Source organism: Schistosoma mansoni (genome assembly GCF_000237925.1).
Source record: "Schistosoma mansoni, WGS project CABG00000000 data, supercontig 0228, strain Puerto Rico, whole genome shotgun sequence".
In the NCBI taxonomy this organism is placed as follows: domain Eukaryota; kingdom Metazoa; phylum Platyhelminthes; class Trematoda; order Strigeidida; family Schistosomatidae; genus Schistosoma; species Schistosoma mansoni.
In genome coordinates this window covers 99088-124276 of record NW_017386094.1, presented here as the reverse complement: position 1 = coordinate 124276, position 25189 = coordinate 99088, and the positions used below count along the sequence as shown (strand labels likewise).

The window sequence follows — 25189 nt, the reverse complement described above, 5'->3', positions numbered from 1 at the left end:
CGATGGTTTAGATTTAAGAAAGGTGAGTTTTATTTTTGTCTGTCCTTTAAATAAAAATGAATTTCAGGTTGTAAATGACCTAATAAAATGATCTATTTGTAAATTCGATCAAGCGGTCTTGGCTAATCTGTGTAGAAATCTGAACAAATAGTTTGACACAGAAATCGAAACACTAAGTTTTTAAAAGACATTCATTTGAATGATATAAAATGATCTTGAATCTCAATTATCAGTATCCAATTTCTACACCTGACGAATGTGAAATAACGAGTCTATTTGAACTAGACTACCATCAAAAACCCGGAAGCACTGGATGGCCGTTTCGTCTTAGTATCGAACTCCTGAGCAATGCACATCCACAATCCTGCTCACGGGACTAAAACCTACGACCTTCGGACTTTCCAGTGCTGCAGTAATGCAAACTGGTATTGAACTTTATTATATTACATAACACCATTTGTTTTTCTTGTTCTTACATAGTTTCGTCTTAGACTCCATCCTTGATACGATAAAGTTACTTTACTTACTTACTTACGCCTGTTACTCCCAATGGAGCATAGGCCGCCGACCAGCTTTCTCCAACCCACTCTGTCCTGGGCTTCCTTTTCTAGTTCTATCCAGTTCTTGTTCATTCTTCTCATATCTGTCTCAATTTCTCGGCGTAATGTGTTCTTTGGTCTTCCTCTTCTCCTTTGACCTTCAGGATTCCATGTGAGGGCTTGTCTTGTGACGCAATCAGGTGATTTCCTCAAGGTGTGCCCAATCCACTTCCAGCGCTTCTTCCTTATTTCTTCCTCTACTGGAATCTGGTTTGTTGTCTCCCACAGTAACTTGTTGCTGATAGTGTCTGGCCATCGGATCCGAAGTATCTTGCGTAGACAGCTGTTGATGAACACTTGTATCTTCTGGATAATGGCTTTCGTAGTTCTCCACGTCTCCGCCTCATACAGTAGAACTGTCTTGACATTTGTATTGAAAATTCTAACCTTGGTGTTGGTTGACAATTGTTTTGAGCTCCAGATGTTTTTCAGTTGTAGGTATGCTGCTCTTGCTTTGCCGATCCACTCCCTCACATCTGCATCTGATCCACCGTGTTCATCAATGATGCTGCCCAGATATGTAAAGGTTTCCACATCCTCCAAAGCTTCTCCGTCAAGTGTAATTTGATTGGTGCATATTCTATTGTATCGGAGAGTCTTGCTTTTCTCTTTGTTTATATTGAGACCTACTGCTGCCGAGGCTGCTGCTACACTGGTCGTTTTCCCCTGCATTTGTTGTTGCGTTTGTGATAGAAGAGCCAGATCATCCGCGAAGTCTAAATCGTCAAGCTGCATCCTGCCTGTCCACTGTATCCCGTGATTTCCTCCAGATGTTGACGTCTTCATAATCCAGTCGATGACCAGGAGAAAGAGAAAGGGTGAGAGTAAGCAACCTTGCCTAACACCGGTCTTTACTTGAAACGAGTCAGTGAGTTGTCCTCCGTGGACGATTTGGCAGTTTAGTCCATCATAGGAGTTCCGTATGATATTTACTATCTTCTCAGGCACGCCGTAGTGTCGAAGAAGCTTCCATAGTGTCGTCCTGTCCACGCTATCAAATGCCTTCTCGTAGTCGATGAAGTTGATGTACAGTGATGAGTTCCATTCGATTGATTGTTCCACAATGATCCGCAGAGTTGCGATTTGATCTGTGCACGATCTATCCTTACGAAATCCAGCTTGTTGATCTCGAGGTTGGGCGTCCACGGAATCCTTCATCCTGTTTAACAATACTCGGTTGAAGACTTTTCCTGGTATTGAGAGAAGAGTGATGCCCCTGTAGTTGTCGCACTTGCTGAGATCGCCTTTCTTTGGTATCTTGATCAGAAGTCCCTTTTTCCAGTCTGTTGGTACTTGTTCTTCATCCCAAATCTTACTGAAGAGGATGTGGAGTATCTTGGCAGTTGCTGCTACATTTGCTTTCAGTGCCTCTGCCGGGATGTTGTCTGGTCCCGCTGCTTTGCCACTCTTGACTTGTCTAATGGCCATGCTGATCTCTTCAATTGTTGGTGGGCCAACATCGATTGGGAGGTTCGTGGGTGCTGCTTCGATGTTGGGTGGGTTCAGTGGAGCTGGTCGATTCAAGAGTTCTTTGAAGTGTTCTACCCACCTGTTTCGTTGTTCTTCAATGTCGGTGATTACTTTGCCTTCCTTGCTTTTCACTGGTCTTTCTGGCTTACGGTAATTTCCAGCAAGCTTCTTCGTTGTGTCATACAGTTGTCTCATGTTTCCCTCTCTTGCAGCCTTTTCCGCTGTCGTTGCTAAATCTTCCACATATTTACGTTTGTCGGTTCTGATGCTCCTCTTCACTTGCTTGTTTGCCTCTGTGTATTCGGCTTGTGCCTTGGCTTTTTCTGCTCTTGTTCGGCTGATATTGATTGCTGCCTTCTTGTTCCTCCTTTCTTCAATCTTATCCAATGTACCAACAGTGATCCATTCCTTGTGATGGTGCTTCTTTTGGCATAGAACCTCTTGACATGTTGAAACGATTGCCTCCTTGATACCTTTCCAGTTGCTCTCCATGGTAGTCCCCTCTCCATTGAGTAGATCATGAAAGGCCTCGAACCTGTTGCTGAGGGCTATGTTGAATTTGTTGAGTTTGTCAGCATCTCGAAGAAAGGTTGTATCAAACTTTTGTGATGTTGTCCGCGCCGTTGTCCACTGCTTCTTGAGTTTTAGTTTCATCTTGGCGACCAGGAAATGATGATCTGATGCTATATCAGCTTCTCTCCTGGTTCTCACATCCTCTATAGTCCTCCTGAACTTTTTGTTGATGCAGGTATGGTCGATTTGATTCTGTGTAGTGTGATCCGGTGAAATCCAAGTGGCTTTGTGTATGTTTTTTGTGGGAATATGGTGCCACCTATGACATTTTCGTTCCTTTCTCCCAGTCCATGTCGTCCCATGACGTCTTCGTATCCAGTGTTGTCTTTCCCAACCTTGGCATTTAAATCTCCCATTCGAATAGTCAGGTCCTTTGTTGGGCACTTGTCGACGATCGACTGCAGCCTATCGTAGAATTGGTCATTAACGTCTTCATCGTAGTCGTTGGTAGGCGCATAGCATTGGATGACGTTCATTGTAATGCCCTCTCTCTTTGTTTTGAAGGAGGCTTTGATGATCCTTGGTCCATGAGATTCCCATCTAATAAGTGCATTTTGTGCTTCTCTGGATAGCATCAATGCAACTCCTTGTGTATGTGAGGCATTTTCTTCTTCATGACCGGAGTATAACAGAAGTTCCCCTAAAGATAGTCGTTGTTGTCCAACCTTCATCCAATGTGTTTCACTGATTCCAAGCACCTCCAGTTTGTATTTTCCCATTTCTGCAGCAATTTGGAAGACTATTCCGGTCTCCTACATTGTCCGGACGTTCCACGTACGCATAAAAATTGTTGCTCTGGTTGTTAGAAGGTGAATCGGCCTCATGACTTCCGAAGGAACTCGGCTTTCATCATGAAACATCATAATTATTGCTTCAACTCCCAGGGCAGAGTTTAAATGGTCTGAATAATTTTTCTGGTAAGCGTCTTTTTAGAGAGTTGGTTTTCTACGGGATGGGGTCGCTAACCCCATGCTCAACCCTCCTCCTTTACCCGGGCATGGGACCGGTTGTAGCCCCCAGAGAAGCTACAGGCAGAGTTGATACGATAAAGTTGTTGTACTAAAAATATGTTAAACTTTATACATAAATCGACAGCTCCAAATTTCTTGTATCGCGTCATATGGTAAATCAATCAGAAGTAGCCTAATGAGAAGGTCAATCGATGGCAACTCAAAGGACCTGTGAGTTTCATCGGCTAAGAAATAGAGTAGTTGTCAATGCCAGTCTTGGCAATTGAACCGTCTGCCTCGGAGAACACAACACTACTGTAAATATCTAGCCAAGCTGAAAATGTTCCTCGTTTGAAGATAATTCGCAGTATACTACTTACTCGTTGTTTGTTTTCCTCATTTTTAAACTTATTACTATTTTATATTTTTATGAGTAATCTTCATTATTACGTTTACTCTTACTACGATTTTTCTGCCTCCGGTCCCCCTTTATCATCATTTATTCTTTCCCTCCATAGTGTGCATTTGAATGCATGTCTACATTATTAGAGACATGTTTAGATAAACTTGTAATACCGAATTTTTTGGAATCATTAATTGACGGTCTACGTGATCATACTGATATCAAATTATTATCATATCAAATACTTCAACGTATTTCAATTATAAGACCAATGGAAATATCTGCCAGTAAGTTGATGAATTTATTTATATTTTGTCTGTTTGTTTGTTAAGTATGAGTATAGGGTTGAGGAAAATTTTTGAGCCTCGCTGATAACCTGAACCGATCAATGTTAACCCACTATTGAAAATCTGGAAGCACTGAATGGCTGATTTGTTTTAGTACGGAGCTCCTCAGCAGTGCGCGTTGACGACCCTGCACTTGTAGATCGAACCCTCGACCTGTTTCACCCACGAACACTTAACATATGGACCACGGAGACGATGTCCAACGTTGTTCATATCTAACCCCAATCAATCTATGATATTTAAATTTGCTTAGTATTGTTTGTTTGAGTGGATAACGCGATGGCGTTTGAAGCGAGGGTACTGGGTTCGAGTCCCAGAGTGAACATCAACTCTGAGATGCAGGTACATCCAGATGACGAGTCCCAAATAGGACGAAACGCGCATCCTGGATTCCACTGCTAGCCACTATCCATCTTTGCTTAATCTATGATATTACTCGACCATCTTAAATTAAGTGTTGAAACTCGATTGTAGTGTAATCTGATATGATGTAGTGTGCTGTTTTGTGTTCATTTTATAATTTATAGTGTCAGCAGATTAATACTCTGATGAATGCTTTGAACCAGGTTGATTACAGATTCTTTCGCCATCAATTAGTCTCCGATTACTTCAAAACATAAATCTTTCCAGAAAGATTTATTTGATATAAACCTCTTGAAAAATCCGAACTACATTCCAAGTTTATTCGGTTACATACTGATTGATTTCAATGATTAATAATTGAAGAGATTCATCAGTATACGGTTGTGGAGATAGTTAAGTTTCATTCAAATCCTGAACTCACCGTAGACAATAAATGATGGTCCTGGGTTCGATTACCACATGCTGATTCGTGGGTGTCCACTACTGAAGAGTCACAAACTAGGACAAAAACGACTATGAGCACATGTGCTTACTAGTGACTAGCTTCGAGAAAGGGTTCCCGGAGTTCTAGTGAGGAGCAGTGACCAGTGTGGTTCAACCATGTTGCATGTGAGGCAGTTACCTACCGAAAGCTATTGAAAATAGTCACTCAATATCGCGAATCCATTGAAGTTAGATAGAGACACCGTTAGATGACAACTCAGTAATCCATAGGTTAAGCGTTTGCGTGTGAATCCAAAGGTGTTATGGATTCATTTCCGGTTTCTGGGGTAGTATATGCTCACTGATAAGGAGTTTCATGTTGGGACGGGACGGCCGTCCAATACTTCCTGACTTTCACTGGTTGTTCAACTTGGATCAGTTCATGACTTCAATAAACAATTGTCACTTGGACAGAAAAGTAATACAGTCCAATACCATACTGTTATATCTTGTGGCCGAGTGGATTCCCAGTTAATGTATCACGTGATAAGACCGCCAATCGGAGAGCAGCAAATTATCGATTGGAACAGTGATACACGAAAACCGTACGAGCAGTCTAGAGCGCTTATCGGTCCTGCTTTCTGCTTAGCCCAGCCAGTTAAGTCCAGAACACCAATAACAGCCTCTGCGGTATGAATCCTTGTATTTCAAACATACTGAGTTTATATACCAAATAGATAGACCACATCGTACCAATAAAATAGAAAATAACATTTGTACAGGAGTTAGCCAAATATGGCTGTGAATGTGGGAGGCAGTAATTATTAGACTAGGTATAACTCAAGAATGGTAAATAGTATAATAATAGTCTATAGGTCAAAATAAGGCTTATAATAAGGGGAACATGAATATGAATAGTTTAGTTATTTAGCAATTTTCGATAAAAAAATATATGCATAATACTGGTCCATAAATGGATGCCAAAGTTACCATTCACCATTGTTATCGGGATACAACACATACTAAGCAAAAGCTAACTAAATCAAAAATAATAATGAATTAATCTAAATCAATGTTATCCTAAGTTCAACAAATCTCACTGAATTTATACGAAGAAAACCTGACCTAATGAAAGTTTCGTTTAACAAAGATCAATACAGTCAGTTTTTGACATTTTTATCTCGTCCTGACATCTCACTTTTTCCCCTAGTAACATATTGGCGAGGCACATTTTATATTACTCTCCTTCTTATTCTACATATTTCATACTTTTAGCAATTTATTCAGCATTCTTGTTGAGAGATTTTTTCAAATCAGGTATGGATTAGTATAATTCACTTTGAGCTATTATCTTAGTTTGACACTTAGTGGTACTATTTTCATACTCAAATAACATCAGTTGGAGCGGGTTTCGAACTCATGACTTAATAATTTGAAATTGAATCTTTCAACCACTAAATCACCAATTCATTGAATGATTTGATATTCTTATTCACCACTGAGTGTTTTTTATGCAATCATATGGTTTTTTATTCATTACGTTTAACCATAAGTTAGTCAATAGACGACATATTTCTATATTCTCATTGTGACATTGAAGTCGCTTCCCTAATCATGATTTATTCGGTATTATACTCAAGATTGACCATTGTGTTGGTCTAAATATTACCATTATTATCGTTGTATTAATGTTTTGTTTTATCAGATGATCATTATTTTCAATCTATTTTTCTGCTGATCTCTTTTTTTATCATAATTAGAAATGGAAATTTTAGCTGTACCATTGAAAGCGGTTCTTTTATCAAAACCTAAAGATGATTGGGTTAAACAAGAAATGGAGAAAATGCAAGAATTAAATCGTAGTGCTCTTGGATTGATAGTCAGTTTAAGAAATATTGATGATATTGGTATGTTTTGATGAAAATAATCTTTGATCGACATTCTTTTCATTGATAAATGATTCATTTTTGTATGAATGGTTGTTACCATCAGTCATCAGCTCCCTAACTGGTCATCCAGAAAATGTTTGCATATTGTGAGGATGGTCCACAGGTGTTAAGTCGGCTTCCAGAAAACTCTAACAGAGCCTCCATAGGCTCATAAAGAGCCTCAACCAATCAGCGAATAATTAGAAGTTGTGTGAAGTTATGTCACTAAAATAACGACATCCTGATTGGCTGATTAACACACTGCTACTATGTAAACTCAAGGTCTCTTAGTTACTATAAAATCCCTGTATTTTCTGTACATGAATGAACCTTGCAGTAAAGTGTTTCCTCTCATACTCGAGTCTTCTCCTGGTGTTCAAGTCGCTGAGTAGTTCTAGCCTGGGTTATCAGAATAGCTTAGGATCTGAATATAGCGTTCAACTTACAAGACGTATCAGTGGCGACGGGGATGGGATTTGAACCCACGGTACTCAAACTTAAAATCGAGACCAAATCTGTTATAGTTTGACATTGAGAACTATAAATTCAATGCTGAACAACATTTTGGAAGTTATAAACACTTTTTCATCAGAAGCGGTTTTGTGGAGATTTCAGTATTTTCATAGTTGAAAGCATGATTCAATTAAAGCTAGACCACCAAGGAAAACCTGGAAGCACTGGACGGCCGTTTCGTCTTAGTTGATGTTTTGTCTAATCGTTCACCGTTATTGATTATCTCTAGTTTATATATTTGATCATATTAGATTTTCATGTGTGTATAGTAGTTTAATCATTATTTGCGTTCTCTAAGCTTAATGGTTTAATCTTTAGGCTTTCATTGTCCCTCAGAACAATGATTACCGACAGCTAGTCCAAATCAAGATCGATAGAACATATGTGGAGTAGTTTGAATAGCTCATGTCTGTTGGAAGTTGTCTAGATGGGGAAAATAAAAACTTGACGATTAAACCACTTGGGTCTTAGAAAGTCATTTAACATAGATCATCATCCCAAATTACATATCTTCTCTATCAACTGTAGTTAGATCGTCGTATTTACTTTAGAAGGCTATGAAATTATCAAATATCATAATACACTTCGTTGATTGTATTATCCGAAGTCTTCTATATACAAAGAAGCAGTGTCACAGCTGACTGTCGAATAATTCTCACTCCTCAAAATTTGCTCACTTGACTGTACGATAGTTGAAAGTAAAAAGTTAACTAAGAATTTACTAGTAACATTACCTTTTGCATTTTTTGATTTACAAAATTTAATTGTCAGTTTAGGCAGTCAGTCATAATGAATGTATGCTCTAGGACGATTATTCATCTCCTTAAGCTTCCGAATTACTTCAACATAGTTTTATGAACTTAACAAATTAGATAGGAAAAAAACTAAGTAAGCAAAATGATAGTACTAATGAATAGTAAGATTAAACAAATCAGATTATGATTTTTATATTGCCAGTATTTTGTGTAAAATTCGTCTTTGTTGTTGGTTTTTGTAGTGGAAAGATACTTACGTTCTAGTTAGGATAGTCATATGTTCTTGATGTGAATGGTGTTGAAGCCCTGTAGAATAGATACTGGAAGGGTATCTAGTGTAGATATCCGTCTAAGGTAAAAGAACGTCTCATTCGTGTAGATGGAGAAAGGGAGTGTTATAACAGTTATGCGTTGAGTTAACTAATGGTTGTGGATATACAGCGTATGTTTTAACTACGTTATTTGATGAAGGTTTACAATCCCATGAACTGATTTTTCATCTTTGATGTACATTCCAATAAGTTTTATTTGCAGGTTATAGAGTTTTATTAATCTAATTATGAATTGCCATCTATTTAAATAATTGTGAGCAGAGATGGAGTATGGCTAGCAATGGAACGCAGGACGCGCGTTTCGTTTCATTTGGGTGGGACTCATCAGCTGGATGTACCTGCATTTCAGAGTTGATGCTCATTCCGGTACTCGAACCCAGTGCCGTTCATCTCAATTAATATCCATTTCTCATTCCTCTACATAATGTTTGATCTATAAACAATCTTAATAATAACCGATCAGTAACTTGTTTCAAGAGAGATGAACTTTGTAATGTTTTAATAGGAATATGAATACAATTGCCTTCAATTGGAGATCTTCCATTATACAGGTAACTATGTACAAAAAAGGAAGACATTGGTGAATAGTTGCTCAATTTTGTGGATTGGTTGAAGTTAGACATTAACACCGTTGGATGCCCGCTCAGTAATCTATCGATTGAGCGATCGCGCGCGAGACTGATAGGTCCTGGGTTCGAATCTCGCGAGGCGGGATCCTGCATGCACACTGCTGAGGAGTCCGATAATAGGACGAAATGGCCGTCCAGTGTTTCCAGGTTTTCCATGGTTGTCTAGCTTCAATTGACTCATAATCTCAACTATATTAAAGAAGAAAGTCGCTGAATAACTTACAATATGGTTGCTTTCTAGTTTGTTTGTCTTTTCCTGTTGTTTCTTTTTTATTATCTCAGTTAAGGAAACATTAAAACGTGTTATTTGTACTTTTGCTTGCTTAGATAAAAATCGTCATTATGTGGAGTTATTACGTATTATCAATGCAGATACTAATTTGAAAAATATTTATATGCAAATCTTATCAACTGAAAATTATTCCACTAAGAATAATTTGTCAACAATATCCACAACACCAACAACAACTATGACAACAGGTGGATTTGGACGAAATAATTCTTCCTCATGTTCTCTCACTGGTGGTGGCGACATCGGTGGTGGATATATTGGCAATTTCCCATCGACACGTTCATGATTTATTCAATGTCACTATGTTAAATTGGCAATATTTTGTTAGTCATGAATTCATCAACACACCCCCTCACACACACACACACAAGGTCTTTTTTTTCCGTTTGTTGTAAACACTTTGAATCCAAGAAAAAAACGTACTAAAAAAATTTTTTTGTGTCTTCTCACTTACATCATCTGATGTATATCTTAATTTGTCTAGTTTTTGTACCTCATCCATTCATTCATTTGTCCTTAATTATTTCCTTTCAAAATCATTCATCTCAATGTCCAAATGAAATATATATAACAGTGCCAAATGATTGTGTTTTAATCATTGAATAACAATAGTAACTATGGTTAATAAAAAAAGTGTATTCAATCCTTTATAATGTTCTGTTGTACATGATAACTAATTAATGATATTGATTCAATGAATGATTTAAATTGTTTGATCCTCTATGCTCTTTAAGTATCCATCTCTCTCTGTGTGTCTATTTATTGATAATGAATACATGTATAACATTTTTAAAAAAAAAACATACATTTCAACCCTAATCCATCCTTTATTTGTTTATCCTTTTTGTTTCCTAACGATACGATACAACTCTTTTTCATTAAAACAATTGCTTATCAGCTTACTAATAACCCATAGAACAAACATTCTTTTTCTTTCTGTCTGTCTGTCTGTTACACCTACACGTACCACTAATGGTTAAGAATCGAACCAATACCATAGTTATAACAATAGGAAAAGACTAATGTTGTGTTATTATATGGTGATGATAAAACGGAAAAAAAAGAAAGATTGTTTCTACATTTATTTTATGCGTTTTTTTTTCTGTTCTGCCTTGAAAGTGGTGTGTTGTTGTCTGTGTGTGTGTGTGAGTGTATGGTATAGCGCTTAAAGTAGTTTGTGCTTTTATCAATCAATATACATTTTATCTGGTTCATACGATCTGCATCATCATCATAAATGAATAATGCGTATATAATCTCATGTTTGTTCTCTGTATTTATCCTTTAAATTTCGTTTGTTTTCATTATGAATGTACGATTTTACGAATGTAGTTAAGTTACACCTAACAAAATATTACGATATCGAATGCTGTTAGAGATAGAGTTATGAGTGAGGATGATAGTAGTGACTTTCTGGTTGTCCATACTTTGAAAAAAAGTATTGTTTCTTAAGGTATCTCTGAAAAAGGGGGTTTTCTGTGGAGATTTTAAGCAATTTTTATATATAGTTGAAATCATAAGTCAATTGAAGCTAGAACACCATGGAAAACCTGGAAGCACTGGACGGCGATTTCATCCTACTATGGGACTCCTCAGTAGTGCGTATCCATGATCGCGCCTCACGAGATTCGAACCCAATACCAAACAGTCTCGCGTCAGAGCACTTAACCGATAGACCACTGAACAGGCATTCAACGGTGTTAATGTCTAACTTCAACCAATCCACGAAGTTGAGCAACCAATGTCTTCAATGAGCTGATATCTCCCAACAGACCTTGTTGAATTCTACTGGTTACTGCTTCTCACTAGAACTCCAGGAAATACCTCATAGACCCAATCACTAGTGAGCATATGATAAGGGGGTTTACTGTGTACATTTTAAATAATTTTTATATATAGTTGAAACCATGAGTCAATTGAAGCAAGACCACCGTGGAAGCATTGGAAGGCCGTTTCGTCCTATTGTGGGACTCCTCAGCAGCGCGCATCCATGATCCCGCCTGGTAAGTCCTTGTATTCGAATTTCACGAGGTGGAATCGTGGATACGCACTGCTGAGGAGTCCCGTAATAGGATGAAACGGCCGTCCAGTGCTTCCAGGTTTTTGATGGTGGTCTAGCTTCAATTGAATCATGATTTCAACTATGTATCTCTGAAAAGGAAACTAGTTCAAACTCTATGTTGTTCATGACAAATTGATTGATAGCCATAGAACTATACACAGGCGAATGGAAGTTTGCAATAAAATTAGAAATCTTTACTAATTAAATTCAGTAGATTCGTCTGAGTCAGTTGAAGTTGTGAATGTGACCAAATAGTTGAGATTTAATGAACTAATTTATATAAATATATTGTGGTGTGAGCTACTTATATCCACACAAGCAGTAGGTGTAGACTACGAGATGATAGCAATCGATGGTTAGAGACCTTGAATGACATGGCTCAAAATCGTTTGTAATGGCAAAGGTGCATTCACTCTTTGTATTCTCCCAAATTCTAATCTTCTGAATTCTTCGTATCCCTTTCTCTTCAAATTTACTTCATTGGATTATACTCCTTGAATAACATCTTCAAACCCTAATTATTCGGTTTACTGCTTATACTCTTACTACTTCTACCACTATGAGATTTGAATCGACAACTGCATCTGTGTGCTAATGTGGTATGGCAACTCAAACTGATGTACGTACGTACGAAGTTCTACATTGTGACTGACTGACTGAGTACATAACGATGGCCAGACATGGAATAGCTTCAACCGACTCATGATCTCAACTATTAAAATATACACGAATGTTTTGTATTTAACTGATTAAAATTTGTCTTTGTTCACATAACTCAAACACTGATGATGGTTAGGGTACACTTTAATAATTGATCTTCTATAACTGCAATATATAATTACTGTTGAATAATAAATATATCTAATTATGAACAGAGACCCATCATTCGTTAACGATGTGTATTTATAAGTTTTTAGGTGCTTAAATTTAGTCGATAGCAGCAAACCAAGTATGGTAGAAGTTTCGTTCTAGTTGATTCTTGTCAACAAGAACTACTTTTAATCTTGAACTACCAGCATACAATCTCATAGGCAGGTTACTACATCACAACACAGTCACAATTCTTGAGTAGGTTTCCAAGATTTCCTGCTTGGAATTAGTCACTACTAAGGACACGATAATTTTTATTACGGGATTGAGTTATGGAGGTTAAAGAATTTTCTTTTTAAATCTTAAGCTGACTGCACATGGACTAGTGATACTGTCCTGTTTCGAATATACGATAATATCGATGTGAATACATCTAAAAAATATTGGACCTATGAAAGCAATTTGTAAATCATAAAGATTACATAACTAAACCTACTAAGTACCAAGTACAAACTGTTAGTAAGTTGAAAGGTTCAGTACGAATTGTAAGAATAACAAACAGCATGATAAAAGGAAAGAATATCTTCGACATGGGAAAATCGATTACCATTTATCCACACATTGTGTGAATGAATATAACAAGAACTTGAGAAACTTGAGATTGTATGATAGATTTCCTACGGACCTTTTGTTGGTTCGAGTTCGTTATCTATTTGATAAACGGGATTGAAATCTAATGTCGAGGGATTAAATTTAGACGATAAATAAGTCTAAATACTCTATTTTCCACTACCACATTTTATTTATTTATTTAAACACATAAATATTGGTACAAGGAAGCACCAGATACATATGCGCCACACAACTCTCATTTGATTTGTGTCAGGGCTATGATACTGCCCAGGTGCCCAAACTGAAGCAGGTGGTTTTATCACGGGGCCACACCCGGAGCATTTGACCTGAAGGTCTAGTCCACAAGGCAGTGGAGCATCGTGAGGAGATGCAGTCCCATGGTAGCCGGTGACCAACAATAGGTTCATACGCCATTCGTTCCATCAGGATCCTGGAGCCCATGTGCACCATTGGTTTGGAATGAGGGTTTTCCAACTCCCCTAGGTGGACTTGCCGTGTTCACCAACCCGGTTAAAGCGCCGGACATTCGCTCTTCGTCCTCTCACTTTCGTAAACAACACCCCACTACCACATGATCACTATCATCCAACTGTGATAAAACAAAGCTAAACCTCAGTTTTGTTTGATCCTTTTCAAAACAAGGGGAAGGAGTTCACTTGGTATTGTTTGTTTGAATCTTCTCATTGATGTTTGGGACTGTAACTGGTCAATCTCTTATTGGCATATGTGCATACTGTGCGTTTTGCCTCGATATAGGAAAAAGGAGTTTCTGGTTAATTAGTTGACTACAACTTTCTTCATACTGAAACGGTTAAAGTAAGTAACTAATCTTTCATTTGTGGGATTATTATTTGTGGACTCAAGAATGCCAAATAAAGATTTTGGTTGTATAAGTTTTTTTGTGACCTCAGTCTAGTTGATCACATAAACATTGCTAGCTGTCTCTGTTCAAACAGAGCTTCAGGTAATGAGATTTCTTACAAACACTTTGTAGTTATGACTTCTTATTCACTGTATTTATGTTTCTTTTAAACACCTAATGGACCTTTGATTCAGTGGTTAAGTCGTTCAACTTTCAACCATTGTGTCTCAAGTTCGAACCCTGCTTCATCTACTTCAGTTCGGCCAACGTGGTAGTTTTGCTAGCTTTAACCCTGAGGATTTGTTCCGAAGTCAAGCACACTTATTTATATTTGGTAGATGAGTTAAATAATAGACATGTGTTTAGTCGGACTGATATTTACAATGTGTAGTTCTTCGGAAATAATTACTAAAAGCTTTTTAATCACTCAGTACCGCATGAAAGTGAAATTTATTATTGTCGCAATTAACTTCATTTCCGTGAGGTCATAATAGCTATTTTTACTTACTTACACCTGTTACCCCTCGTGGAAGAGCATAGACCATCCACCAGCCCTGTCCATCCAACCTAATTCCGGTCAATCCTTTCCAGTCGCGATTCATCCTTTTCATATCTGCTTCCAATTCCCGACGTAGTGTTATTCGGCCTTCCTCTTTTCCGTTATTGTTTACACTCAATAATATTAAATAAAAATGATAAATAAATTTTCAACTTCTAAGGTGTATAGATGGACATGTTTTTTTTACATACGTTCATTTTATGTCAAACAAATCAAAAACGTTATTGCAATCACGAACTGAACTTAGACAACCATACAGAATCTTGAAGAACTGAACGGCTTATTCATCCTAGTATGAAACTCCTCAGTAATGCTCATCCAACTGCCGGGTCCGAACTCAGAACTTTCGGTCTCGCATGTAAATGTTCAACTTCTAGGCCATAGAGCCACATTTCAATGGTTCATACTTTGACATTCAATCAATTCGTGATATCGCTGAGGATTCCCATACTAGAATGAAACAGTTACCTACTATTTTTAGGTTTTTAATTGATTGTCTAAATGTGATCATTTCATGATCTCAATCACATTCAACAATCTCCACCCGACCCATAATGAAAATCAAAAAAAAGTCAACCATCCAGGTCTCGAATCTCTTTAAAGACGAAGTCTAGATATCTATGGTCTTCTTCAGTTGATTGTAAAATATCCTCAAATGTGTAAAGGGTAATACTTGAATAATAATGACAAACTTATCAAATATTCTAGTAAAGTATTCATGTATGATAACCGATAATTATAACTGATAGCATAGATTATTTATTCTTATCAGCTTATTTTCAAAAAAGAGATGTTTTCAGGAAGTGAAGAAGTTGATCTTTGTGTATGTATATGTCAATGATAAAGATGGCTGGGATCAATAAACCATATTTTGTTTTATATGCAAAGATGGAAAGTAGCTAGCAGTGTAATCCAGGACGCTCATTTCGTCCTGTTCGGGACTCATCAGCGGGATGTTGATGTTCACTCTGTGACTCGGACTCAGTACCGTTCAGTTCAAACGCCATCGCGTTATCCTCATAGATACTGACTCGTGATAGCCACATGCATTTTAAAATGGGGTGAAGTTTAAATTCACCTAATATTGTTTACTTGAATCTTCTGATTGATGTTTAGGACTTCATTTGATCAGTATCTTAGTGACATATGTGTATACTGTGTGTATTGCCTGGATATAGCCTTAATTCACAAGCATTATAAGTAAAGATGGATAGTGGCAGTTCTAAACATCAATTGGAAGATTCAAGTAAACAATGCCAAATGAATTTAATATTTTGTTGTTTTAACTAATATCATGTATCGATTGATGTTAGACCACCATTGGTAACCTAACAGCACCGGACGGCAGTTTCGTTCTATTATGGGACTCTTCAACAGTCCTCATCCACGATCCCTCTCGTGGGATTCGGTTTCGCGAAAGAATGCTTAACCTCCAGACCACTGAGCAAACCTTTATAAAAGTACACTTTGTTGAAACTTAAGAAATGTATTCATTCAACTTGTGAGAGGTCGGTTACCTTGCATATAATGTGAACAATCTAAACTTTATTTATTATTTATTTGTTTAAACACATAAATATTGGTACAAAGAGGCACCAGATATATATACGCCCCACAAATCTCATTTGATTGGTGTGAGGGCTGTGATACTGCCCAGGTACCGAAACTGAAACAGATGGCTTTCTTAGGAGGCGACACCCGGAGCCTTTGACCTAAAGAACTGATCCACAAGGCAGTAGAGCATCGTAAGGAGATGCACTCCCATAGTAGCCGGTGATCAACGATTGATTCATAAGCCATTTGTTCTCTCAGGATACTGGAGCCCATGTGCATCATTGGTTTGGAATGAAGGTTTTCCAACTTTCCGTATCCACCAACTCGGCTAAAGTGCCGTACATTGGCTTTTCATCCTCTCAATTTCGTAGACAGCACCCGTTGTACGAGAAGGCAGTGAGTAGGACTTCCCTGACAGAGGGTGCATATGCGTGGCCATGTGAGAGCATTTGGAGTGGGAGAGCGGACTCTCCCCACTCTCGGCCGTACCAGGGGATTCGGGGGTGAACAATCTAAAGTATACAGAAGATATAGTGGTCTTTTTCTTCTTTAAATAAACATTCTAATCAAATATCAGTTGTTTGTATACTTTGAGTATCAGTTTGAGATAGTATTATAAGAAGACGAAGATTATCAAAATTATGTAATATATTTGCTCAATGTATTTCAAACAGTCAGATCACATGTATACTTGTTAAGAATATTTATATCTAAAAAAGTATAAAGGTCAACTAGACAAATGAAAGGTAAGGAAAAACAAAAATAATGTGAAAAACATTGTGGAACTCACTATGTTGGACAATAAAACAAAATTACCAGGGTAGGTTTACAATGATAACAAATTGTTTTTGAATACATAAGAGGAAAGGCCAAAGGAGATGAGGAAGACCAAAGAACACATTACGCCGAGAAATGGAAACAGACAGACATGAGAAGAATGAACAAAAACTGGATAGAACTAGAAAGGAAGGCCCAAGATAGAGTGGGTTGGAAAATGCTGGTCGGCGGCCTATGCTGCATTGGGAGTAACAGGCGTAACTTGTCCGACATAAGAGGAGTTTGCATTTTTCGTATGATCAAAGCTTCAGTAAACTTTAGTGTATGACATTGAACACTTGTAAAACAGTGCAAAAGCCAGGTTAAGATCAATCTTATGACCTGTTTTAACTGAGTCATTTCATTTTATTTGTTATGTAACCATTAAGTTGCGGTGTTTTAGCCGTGCTTAAGTTGATAAAGCCTTATTTGGTGAAGCCGATTAACTTTTCTGGGAGCGGTTTCCGTTTTTCAAGGCTCATAAGCCTACAGCGTGGATGTGACGTTATGGGGAAATTGTTACTCCCATGTCTTGGTGTGTGGACGTCGCACCAAGAGCAAGTTTGATCTACATGCATAGTGGTAATACATAAGCTTTTACCCATACATCTCTACGTATACACATAGATTTACTTGCCCTATGAGCAAATGTCCGTAATATTGCACACCGGTAACACTAGTTTCCACTCATGCTTCCCATAGCATAGATATAGGTATATTTATAGCAACTCTCCTACAATCACTTTCGAATAGGGTTAATTTTTGTTAAGCTCTTTTATTAACTTACTTAACAGACAATCTTATTCTAACAGTAACAATTGGTCTATTTCTTTGTACCATTATGATCACTATCATGTCTGTATAAAATTGTACGCTTGATCACATGTGACAGCCTACGCACGTATCTCTCTCTGGCTTAAATGTTAATAGCTCGAATGTCGCTCATGAGTATCCTGTTTCCCATACGTATATGTACTGAAATCCTATTATTAGCGTTTACCTTTCCTATCTTCGCTTTGATTCGATTTGACTGTAAATTTGCCTCTGTATCCGCTCGCATACACACATTCGCCTATTTGCTTCAAACTCGCTGGGTGTGGTTATGACTTTGTAATCTGTTCTATCCGCTTATAAACTGTAGTCGCCGCTTCTTATTGCTTTCTAATTTGAAGAAGCGTTGGGGATTATAATCACGGTTATCAAGGCAATCGATTACCGAAGCTAAGTCACTATATATTCATCCGTCTGGAAGAGCAGTTGGTCACTGTTCCATTTGAATGTATTTGCTACAGCTGACTCACCTATTGCATTCATATCACTAGCACAAAGGCTTTCTCTTCATCACTGCATGACATACATAAGCATAGCCACTCTTTTAGGGGAAATTTATGGTCACCTCACCCTAGTATTTACCACCATATTTTCTTATTATGTCTTCTAATTGAAGGATTAGGCCGCTGATTTTATTAAACATAGAGCAGATATTTTGAGCTTATGTCCCTTGTGTCAACCCACGCGCATACCCTTTGTATATACATGCATACTGTTACGTCCTTGAATCTGTCTACCCACTTAGTGCCGAGTATAATGTAGATTAAGACCTTGACACGATAGGCTGACTGGCTTAACCTTGAGGCTAATATGCGTGAGTTCGAAATAGGGGTAGAGAGACGAAAACTATTCTATCCCTGATTGGCTGGCAAGCACGCGAGAGAGAGAGAAAAGACAAAGACAGCTGGAACACTAATCACTTTATTCCAACCCCGATCTAGCACTTGAATTCCCAATTCGATTAGGATGAAAAGTTACACGAATAAATAGATGACTAAGGTGACCACAACGTACAATAATTAGAAAAATACAGTTATGTCCAAAACTGGGGAATTATAGTAGAAAATAGGGTACAAAAGATTACGTCTAAATGACAATAGCTTTAGAACAGAAAATGCTATGGCAATGAATTATACATCAAACGAAAGCTTATGATCTGTAGAATAGGCTAGGGGCAAAAGTAAATGTTACAGTTTTACAAGCTTTGAATTAAATGAATTAACGTCCCCAAAAATAGCTTCCGTAATTTGTTCAGGCTTCTTGTTTTGCGGTTCACATCACATACATAAACCATACAAGCTGAAACTCATGCGATTCATATACATGAACTACACATCGGGGAGCCCACAAGATTTTCAGGGAGCTTTGAAAAAGAAAATCCAGTTTATAAGAGTCGTGGTTTAGTCCGATCACAGACCTCCCAAATTAGCTAGCAAGGTGGCCCCTACGGCCCAGCGACACCGCGAGGAGGTCTTAGGTCGTACTTTGCTGCAACCATTTAGGTACATGTTCAGACACCCTAGTTTGCAAATCAAGATTACTCCTCCCTATGTATAAGTGACCACACGCACATTTAAATTGGTAAACGTTGGGATATGACACAATTGTCTTTCTGCTTTCTAGTTTTTCGGCGAAGCATGGGCCTTGCTTGCTAATAACCGATTTAAGCTTTCTTCTCAATGAAAGGCTGTTTGACTCACATCTTAGCCGTAGGGTGATGTAAAGAGGCTTTTTATATGCTAAAAATGTAGTAGGTCTTACTATTCTGTTACCTTTTCATCGATTTTCGAATTTTAATAGATAACCATTTTCCATTAGTGTTTTATTTAACAACCTTACTTCTTCAATAGCGTCGTTTGTACAAATACAATCAATCCTATTAAATAGGCCCTTTATCAAGCCCCGTTTATATTGAACTAGACAATAACTATGATAACCAAGGTACTGACCCGTCCCTTATGTATTTAAAAATAGTTTGTTTTCACCATAAACCTGCCCTAGTAATACTGTTTTATTATCCAGCTTGATGAGTCCCACATTATTTTCTTCATTATCTTTGTTTTCTTTTACCTTCCATTTGTTTTGGAGCTAATCTAGAGGTCTCTGGTAGGTTGCTTGAAATCATGCTCAGCATGGGCTCAATCACTGACCACAAGCTTGTTGCTTGTATTAGATTAAATTGGGAAAAGGCCATAAAATTATTTCTGAAACATAAAACTGAAAAACTTTTTAACTAATAATCAGTTTTGCCTTTGCTTTTTGGAACTTAACTTGTTTGATAGGATTGACATCGTGTGAGCTTCACACACTAAAATTGACACATGTACATATTTAATGCAAGTACCGACCGGGCTCAACGTTGCTTAACTGCGGTGATCGGACGAGAACCGGTGCTTTCAACGTGGTATGATCGCCGGCCCCCAACTCCCCCGGTACGGCCGAGAGTGGGAAAAGTCCGCTCTCCCCCACGAAATGCTCTCACATGGAGACGCGTATATAGCCTCTGCCAGCGAAGTTCTTCTCACTGCCTTCTCATGCCATTACCGTTGTTTACGAAATTGAGAGGACGAAAAGAGAATGTCAGGCGCTTTAACCGGGTTAGTGGACACGGAAAGTTCACATAGGGGAGTTGGAAAACACTGATTCCAAACCAATAATGCACGTGGGCTGGCTCTAGTATCCTGAGGGAACAAATGGTGTATGAATCAATCTTTGGTCACCGTCTACCATGGGACTTCATCTCCTCACGATGCTCCACCGCCTTGTGGATCAGACCTTTAGGTCAAAGGCTCGGCGTGTGGCCTCCTAAGAAAAACACCTGCTTCGGTCTGGGAACCCGGGCGTTATCATAGCCCTTACACAAATCAAATGGGATTTGTGTGGCGCATATTTATCTTGTTCTTCCTTGTACCAATATTTATGTGTTTAAATAATAATAATAATAACATATTTAATACCATGAAATAATCTTAATTAGAAAATTACTGAAAACATGAAATCACGGGGTAGCTGTTTCTTCCCAGTTTAACGCGCCTCACTGGTTTGCAACTATCAACCCCCCTTACACTAAAGATCGAGCCCTGTTATGTTATTCTGGTCCTTTTTAAGTGTTAACCAAATACTATCTATAAAACTGCGCTGAGATCACTAGTCCAAGTGATTCGAGATAGTGGGCATTATTTTGAGATGTTAAGTGGTTGCATGTATTTATCAGGAAACTCTGAACCTCGGTTTTGTGTTGGCACGAATTAACAGATTGGTTTTCTTTTGTATCTGTTCGTTGATCATACTCCTTCCTATGATATGTAATTATTTTGAAGTCTCTGCAGTAACGTTGTTATTCGCATGACCTGAAAAAGTTAAACCTCCCAAAACAATGCTTAAAATTATAAAATATAGAATGTATATTATTTAAATTAAAGATATATAGTGTAGTTGGTTTATGATTCGCAATGAGATGTAGTATGCACAGTTTATCCTGGGACTGACCACTTGGATATACTTGTATTCCAGTGTTACTGTTCACGTTAGGGCTTGAACTTATTAGTTTTCTTTTCTTACGCCCAATATTTTATCTAGTTAGTTAGTTGTTAAATTGTTCATCTGATATGAATATATAAGTCAAGGTTTGTCAATTTGTCAGCGTATAATACTGACTAGCCTCAGGTTTCGATGTGAACAACATCCAACTGATAGACATTGAATAGAACGAAAAGTGTATCCTGCGTTCCACTACTAACTACAGTCTAACTATTCTAATCTTAAAGGAAGATTTTTTTAGGATGCGAATGTTATATCCTGAAGAGAATTATAAATGGTAACTTTGAGGACTATTTATGGACTAATATGATATGTATATTTCGTATTGTATAATTGTTAATTAACTAAACTATTCATATTCGTGTCCCTCTTATTATAAGCTTTATTATGACCCATAGACTATTACTGTATGATTTACCATCCTTGAGTTATCCCTAGTCCATTAATTACTGTTCCCCCTATTCACAGCCACATTTGGCTAAATCTTGTACAAATGTTATTTTCTATTTTATGGTACGATGTCGTCTGTCTGTTTGGTATATAAACCCAGTATGTTTGAGAATAATGATTCATATTGCAGAGACTGAGATTGGTGTTCTGGACTTAACTGGCTGAGCTAAACAGAAAGCAGGACTGATAAGTGTTCAAGACTGCTCATACGGCTTTTGTGTATCATTAATCCGATCGATAATTTCAATGCTCTCTAATTGGCGGTCTCATAACGTCATATATATTAAACATAGCACGTACGCACTCTCATTCGATATAACAACTGGCGACGGGGATGGGATACTTGTAATTCACCAGAAGCAGAGTTTTGTTGGGACATGCATAATTTCTGCATAAGGGCTTCCCTGATTCTGATTTGAGACTGTTTAAACCGCTTTTCTTGACGCTCCATAAAGGCTTCTAGTTGCCTCAAAGAAATACTCATTGTAGTTTTTCCCATCGCCACTGATAAGTCTTTGCTGATTGAACACTATATTCGAATCCTAAGCTAGTCTCGTAACCCCCAAGCTAGAACTACACAGCGAATCGAACACGAGAGAAAAAGCGCAAAATATACGAGAAGCACTTTACTCCAAAGGTTGGTCAACTTTAGATCATCAACAATGGAAAAGCTGGATTTCAATTGTTGTTTTAAACATTGGTTACTAATAATTGAATTAGTTTTATGAATGGAAATTACTAAAGTGATTGATTTCAACATATGAATTGTTAAGAGGGTTCGCATCTCGCGAGGTGGGATTGTGGATGCGCACTGCCAGTGATGAGTCCCACAATAGGACGAAACGGCCGTCCAGTGCTTCCAGGTTTTCCTCGGTGGTCTAGCTTCAATAGACTCATGATTTCAACTATATGAATTGTTAGTTTTTATTCATCGTATTTGATCAATATTCAATGTTTTATTATATTCCTTATTGTATTGTGTTCTTTTTTAGCTTTATGATTCAAATCAACAATTGAATATCTTCAATTTGTTCCCCAATCATAGAAAGATACATTATCCTCTTTTGGATAATGAACCACTTTCATAATGTCAATAGTCAATATACGAATGAACTAAGAAGGCCAATGTCTATTCCAGACAAAAAGATTATTTCACCAAGCCATGTGAATATAGTCAATAATAACTCGAAATCAGTAAATAAACCAAAATTGAAAATATCAAATCAAATACGAAAAAATGATAAAGTAATTATAGATTTGATTAATTTATTAGTTTTAATTGTTTAATCTTGAGCCCCTAAATGCCATGGCGACCAGGAAATGATGATCGGATGCTATATCAGCTTCTCTCCTGGTTCTCACATCCTCTATCGTCCTCCTGAACTTTTTTTTGATGCAGATATGGTCGATTTGATTTTGTGTAGTGTGATCCGGTGAAATCCAAGTGGCTTTGTGTATGTTTTTTTGTGGGAATATGGTGCCACCTATGACCAGTTTATTGAAGGCACATAGGTTTGCAAATCTCTCAACATTTTCGTTCCTTTCTCCCAGTCCATGTCGTCCCATGACGTCTTCGTATCCAGTGTTGTCTTTTCCAACCTTGGCATTTAAATCTCCCATTCGAATAGTCAGGTCCTTTGTTGGGCACTTGTCGACGATCGACTGCAGCCTATCGTAGAATTGGTCATTAACGTCTTCATCGTAGTCGTTGGTAGGCGCATAGCATTGGATGACGTTCATTGTAATGCCCTCTCTCTTTGTTTTGAAGGAGGCTTTGATGATCCTTGGTCCATGAGATTCCCATCTAATAAGTGCATTTTGTGCTTCTCTGGATAGCATCAATGCAACTCCTTGTGTATGTGAGGCATTTTCTTCTTCATGACCGGAGTATAACAGAAGTTCCCCTAAAGATAGTCGTTGTTGTCCAACCTTCATCTAATGTGTTTCACTGATTCCAAGCACCTCCAGTTTGTATTTTCCCATTTCTGCAGCAATTTGGAAGACTTCCGGTCTCCTACATTGTCCGGACGTTCCACGTACGCATAAAAATTGTTGCTCTGGTTGTTAGAAGGTGAATCGGCCTCATGACTTCCGAAGGAACTCGGCTTTCATCATGAAACATCATAATTATTGCTTCAACTCCCAGGGCAGAGTTTAAATGGTCTGAATAATTTTTCTGGTAAGCGTCTTTTTAGCGAGTTGGTTTTCTACGGGATGGGGTCGCTAACCCCATGCTCAACCCTCCTCCTTTACCCGGGCATGGGACCGGTTGTAGCCCCCGGAGGAGCTACAGGCGGAGTTGATTCAGAATATAGTATTACAATTATTCCATTCCATTGATGACACCTGTTTCACTTCAATCATGTTCAAACTCCTGTGGTCACAACTCTTCATTAGAACTGTAAGAACTCATCTCAATTTAAATCAATCAATCCGTGTATATAATATCACCTACAAATTAAGATAATCAGAAAGGGGTTTTGTGGAGATTTTAGTAATTTTATAGTTGAAATCATGAGTCTTTTGATGCTAGACCACCTAACCCCAAACCTGGAAGCACTGAACGGCCGTTTCGTCCTATCGTGGGACTCCTCAGCAATGCGCATCCACGATACAGCCTCACGAGATTCGAACTCAGAACCTAACAGTCTCGCGCTCGAGCGCTTTACCTCTAATCTGTAAAGAAATCATCCATCATCTACGTTTAATCATTAAATTTGTTCTTTTTTATTTCAGGATTTTAAACAAAACTTAAATAAAATTCAATCAACCAAACAATCGATTCCAAGAACAAATTTATGTCGTCTACAAGATCTATGTATTGAAGATCGTTGTAAATTAAATCAATTAATTATGAAATTAGCTGAAGCACAAGAAGCATTAAATCGAATGGATACTAAATTAGAAGAACAATCGATAGAGAACAATATCAATAAACATGATGAAATGTCCAAATTGAATCCATTTATAAACTCTGATACCTGTCCATCAAGTGTAGAACAGAATGTATATCCTTCAAAAACAGATCAGTTAATTGTAAGTCGTCGATTTGTGTAGATTGTTGAATTTCATTCAAATCAAGAGTCGATCTAAGTCAGACAATCATTCAAAATCTGAAAGTACTGGATAGCTGTTTAGTTGTAGTATGGGACCCCTTAGAAGTGTGCATCTACTACTTCGAAACTGGGAATTGAACGAAGGACATCTGATATCGCGTACGAACGCTTAGCTTTAGACTAATGAGCTGGTATACAATGGTGCACAAGCGTAATTTTCGTAGTTCTAATGAGATGATATGACTAGTGGAGTTATACCATGTAGAGTTTGAGGAAGGTATCCATCGATGAAATGGAAGATGGTTGAGCAATATCTCTGACTGATTGAAGTTAGACCTATGCACCATCAGATTTCGCCTTGATGATCTAGAGTATAAGCGTTGGTGTACGCGATCGTATATACACACTGGTGAGACGGCTCACGCTATCACGAAATAGT

At 37.8% G+C, this 25189-nt stretch overlaps 2 protein-coding genes and 1 non-coding gene across 3 annotated transcripts in view; all 3 read left to right on the top strand.

The window, feature by feature from the left end:
* The window catches only part of Smp_170510 (tip120, putative), a gene marked incomplete at its 5' end in the record, with an annotated part of 51881 nt that extends 41258 nt beyond the window's left edge, over positions 1–10623 (top strand). Inside the window, 3 exons of the mRNA XM_018791610.1 lie at positions 4111–4282; positions 6889–7035; positions 9613–10623. Coding sequence (XP_018647315.1) covers positions 4111–4282; positions 6889–7035; positions 9613–9863 — 570 coding nt within the window. The 3' untranslated portion in view covers positions 9864–10623. The remainder of the gene's footprint in view (positions 1–4110; positions 4283–6888; positions 7036–9612) is intronic.
* On the top strand, positions 4601–4667 carry Smp_tRNA_01135_Ser_CGA.1.1. Its single transcript has one exon. It is a non-coding gene (tRNA).
* Positions 10624–22819: 12196 nt separating the features above from the next.
* The window catches only part of Smp_170520 (hypothetical protein), a gene marked incomplete at both ends in the record, with an annotated part of 47256 nt that continues 44886 nt past the window's right edge, over positions 22820–25189 (top strand). Inside the window, 2 exons of the mRNA XM_018791599.1 lie at positions 22820–22939; positions 24431–24700. Coding sequence (XP_018647314.1) covers positions 22820–22939; positions 24431–24700 — 390 coding nt within the window. The remainder of the gene's footprint in view (positions 22940–24430; positions 24701–25189) is intronic.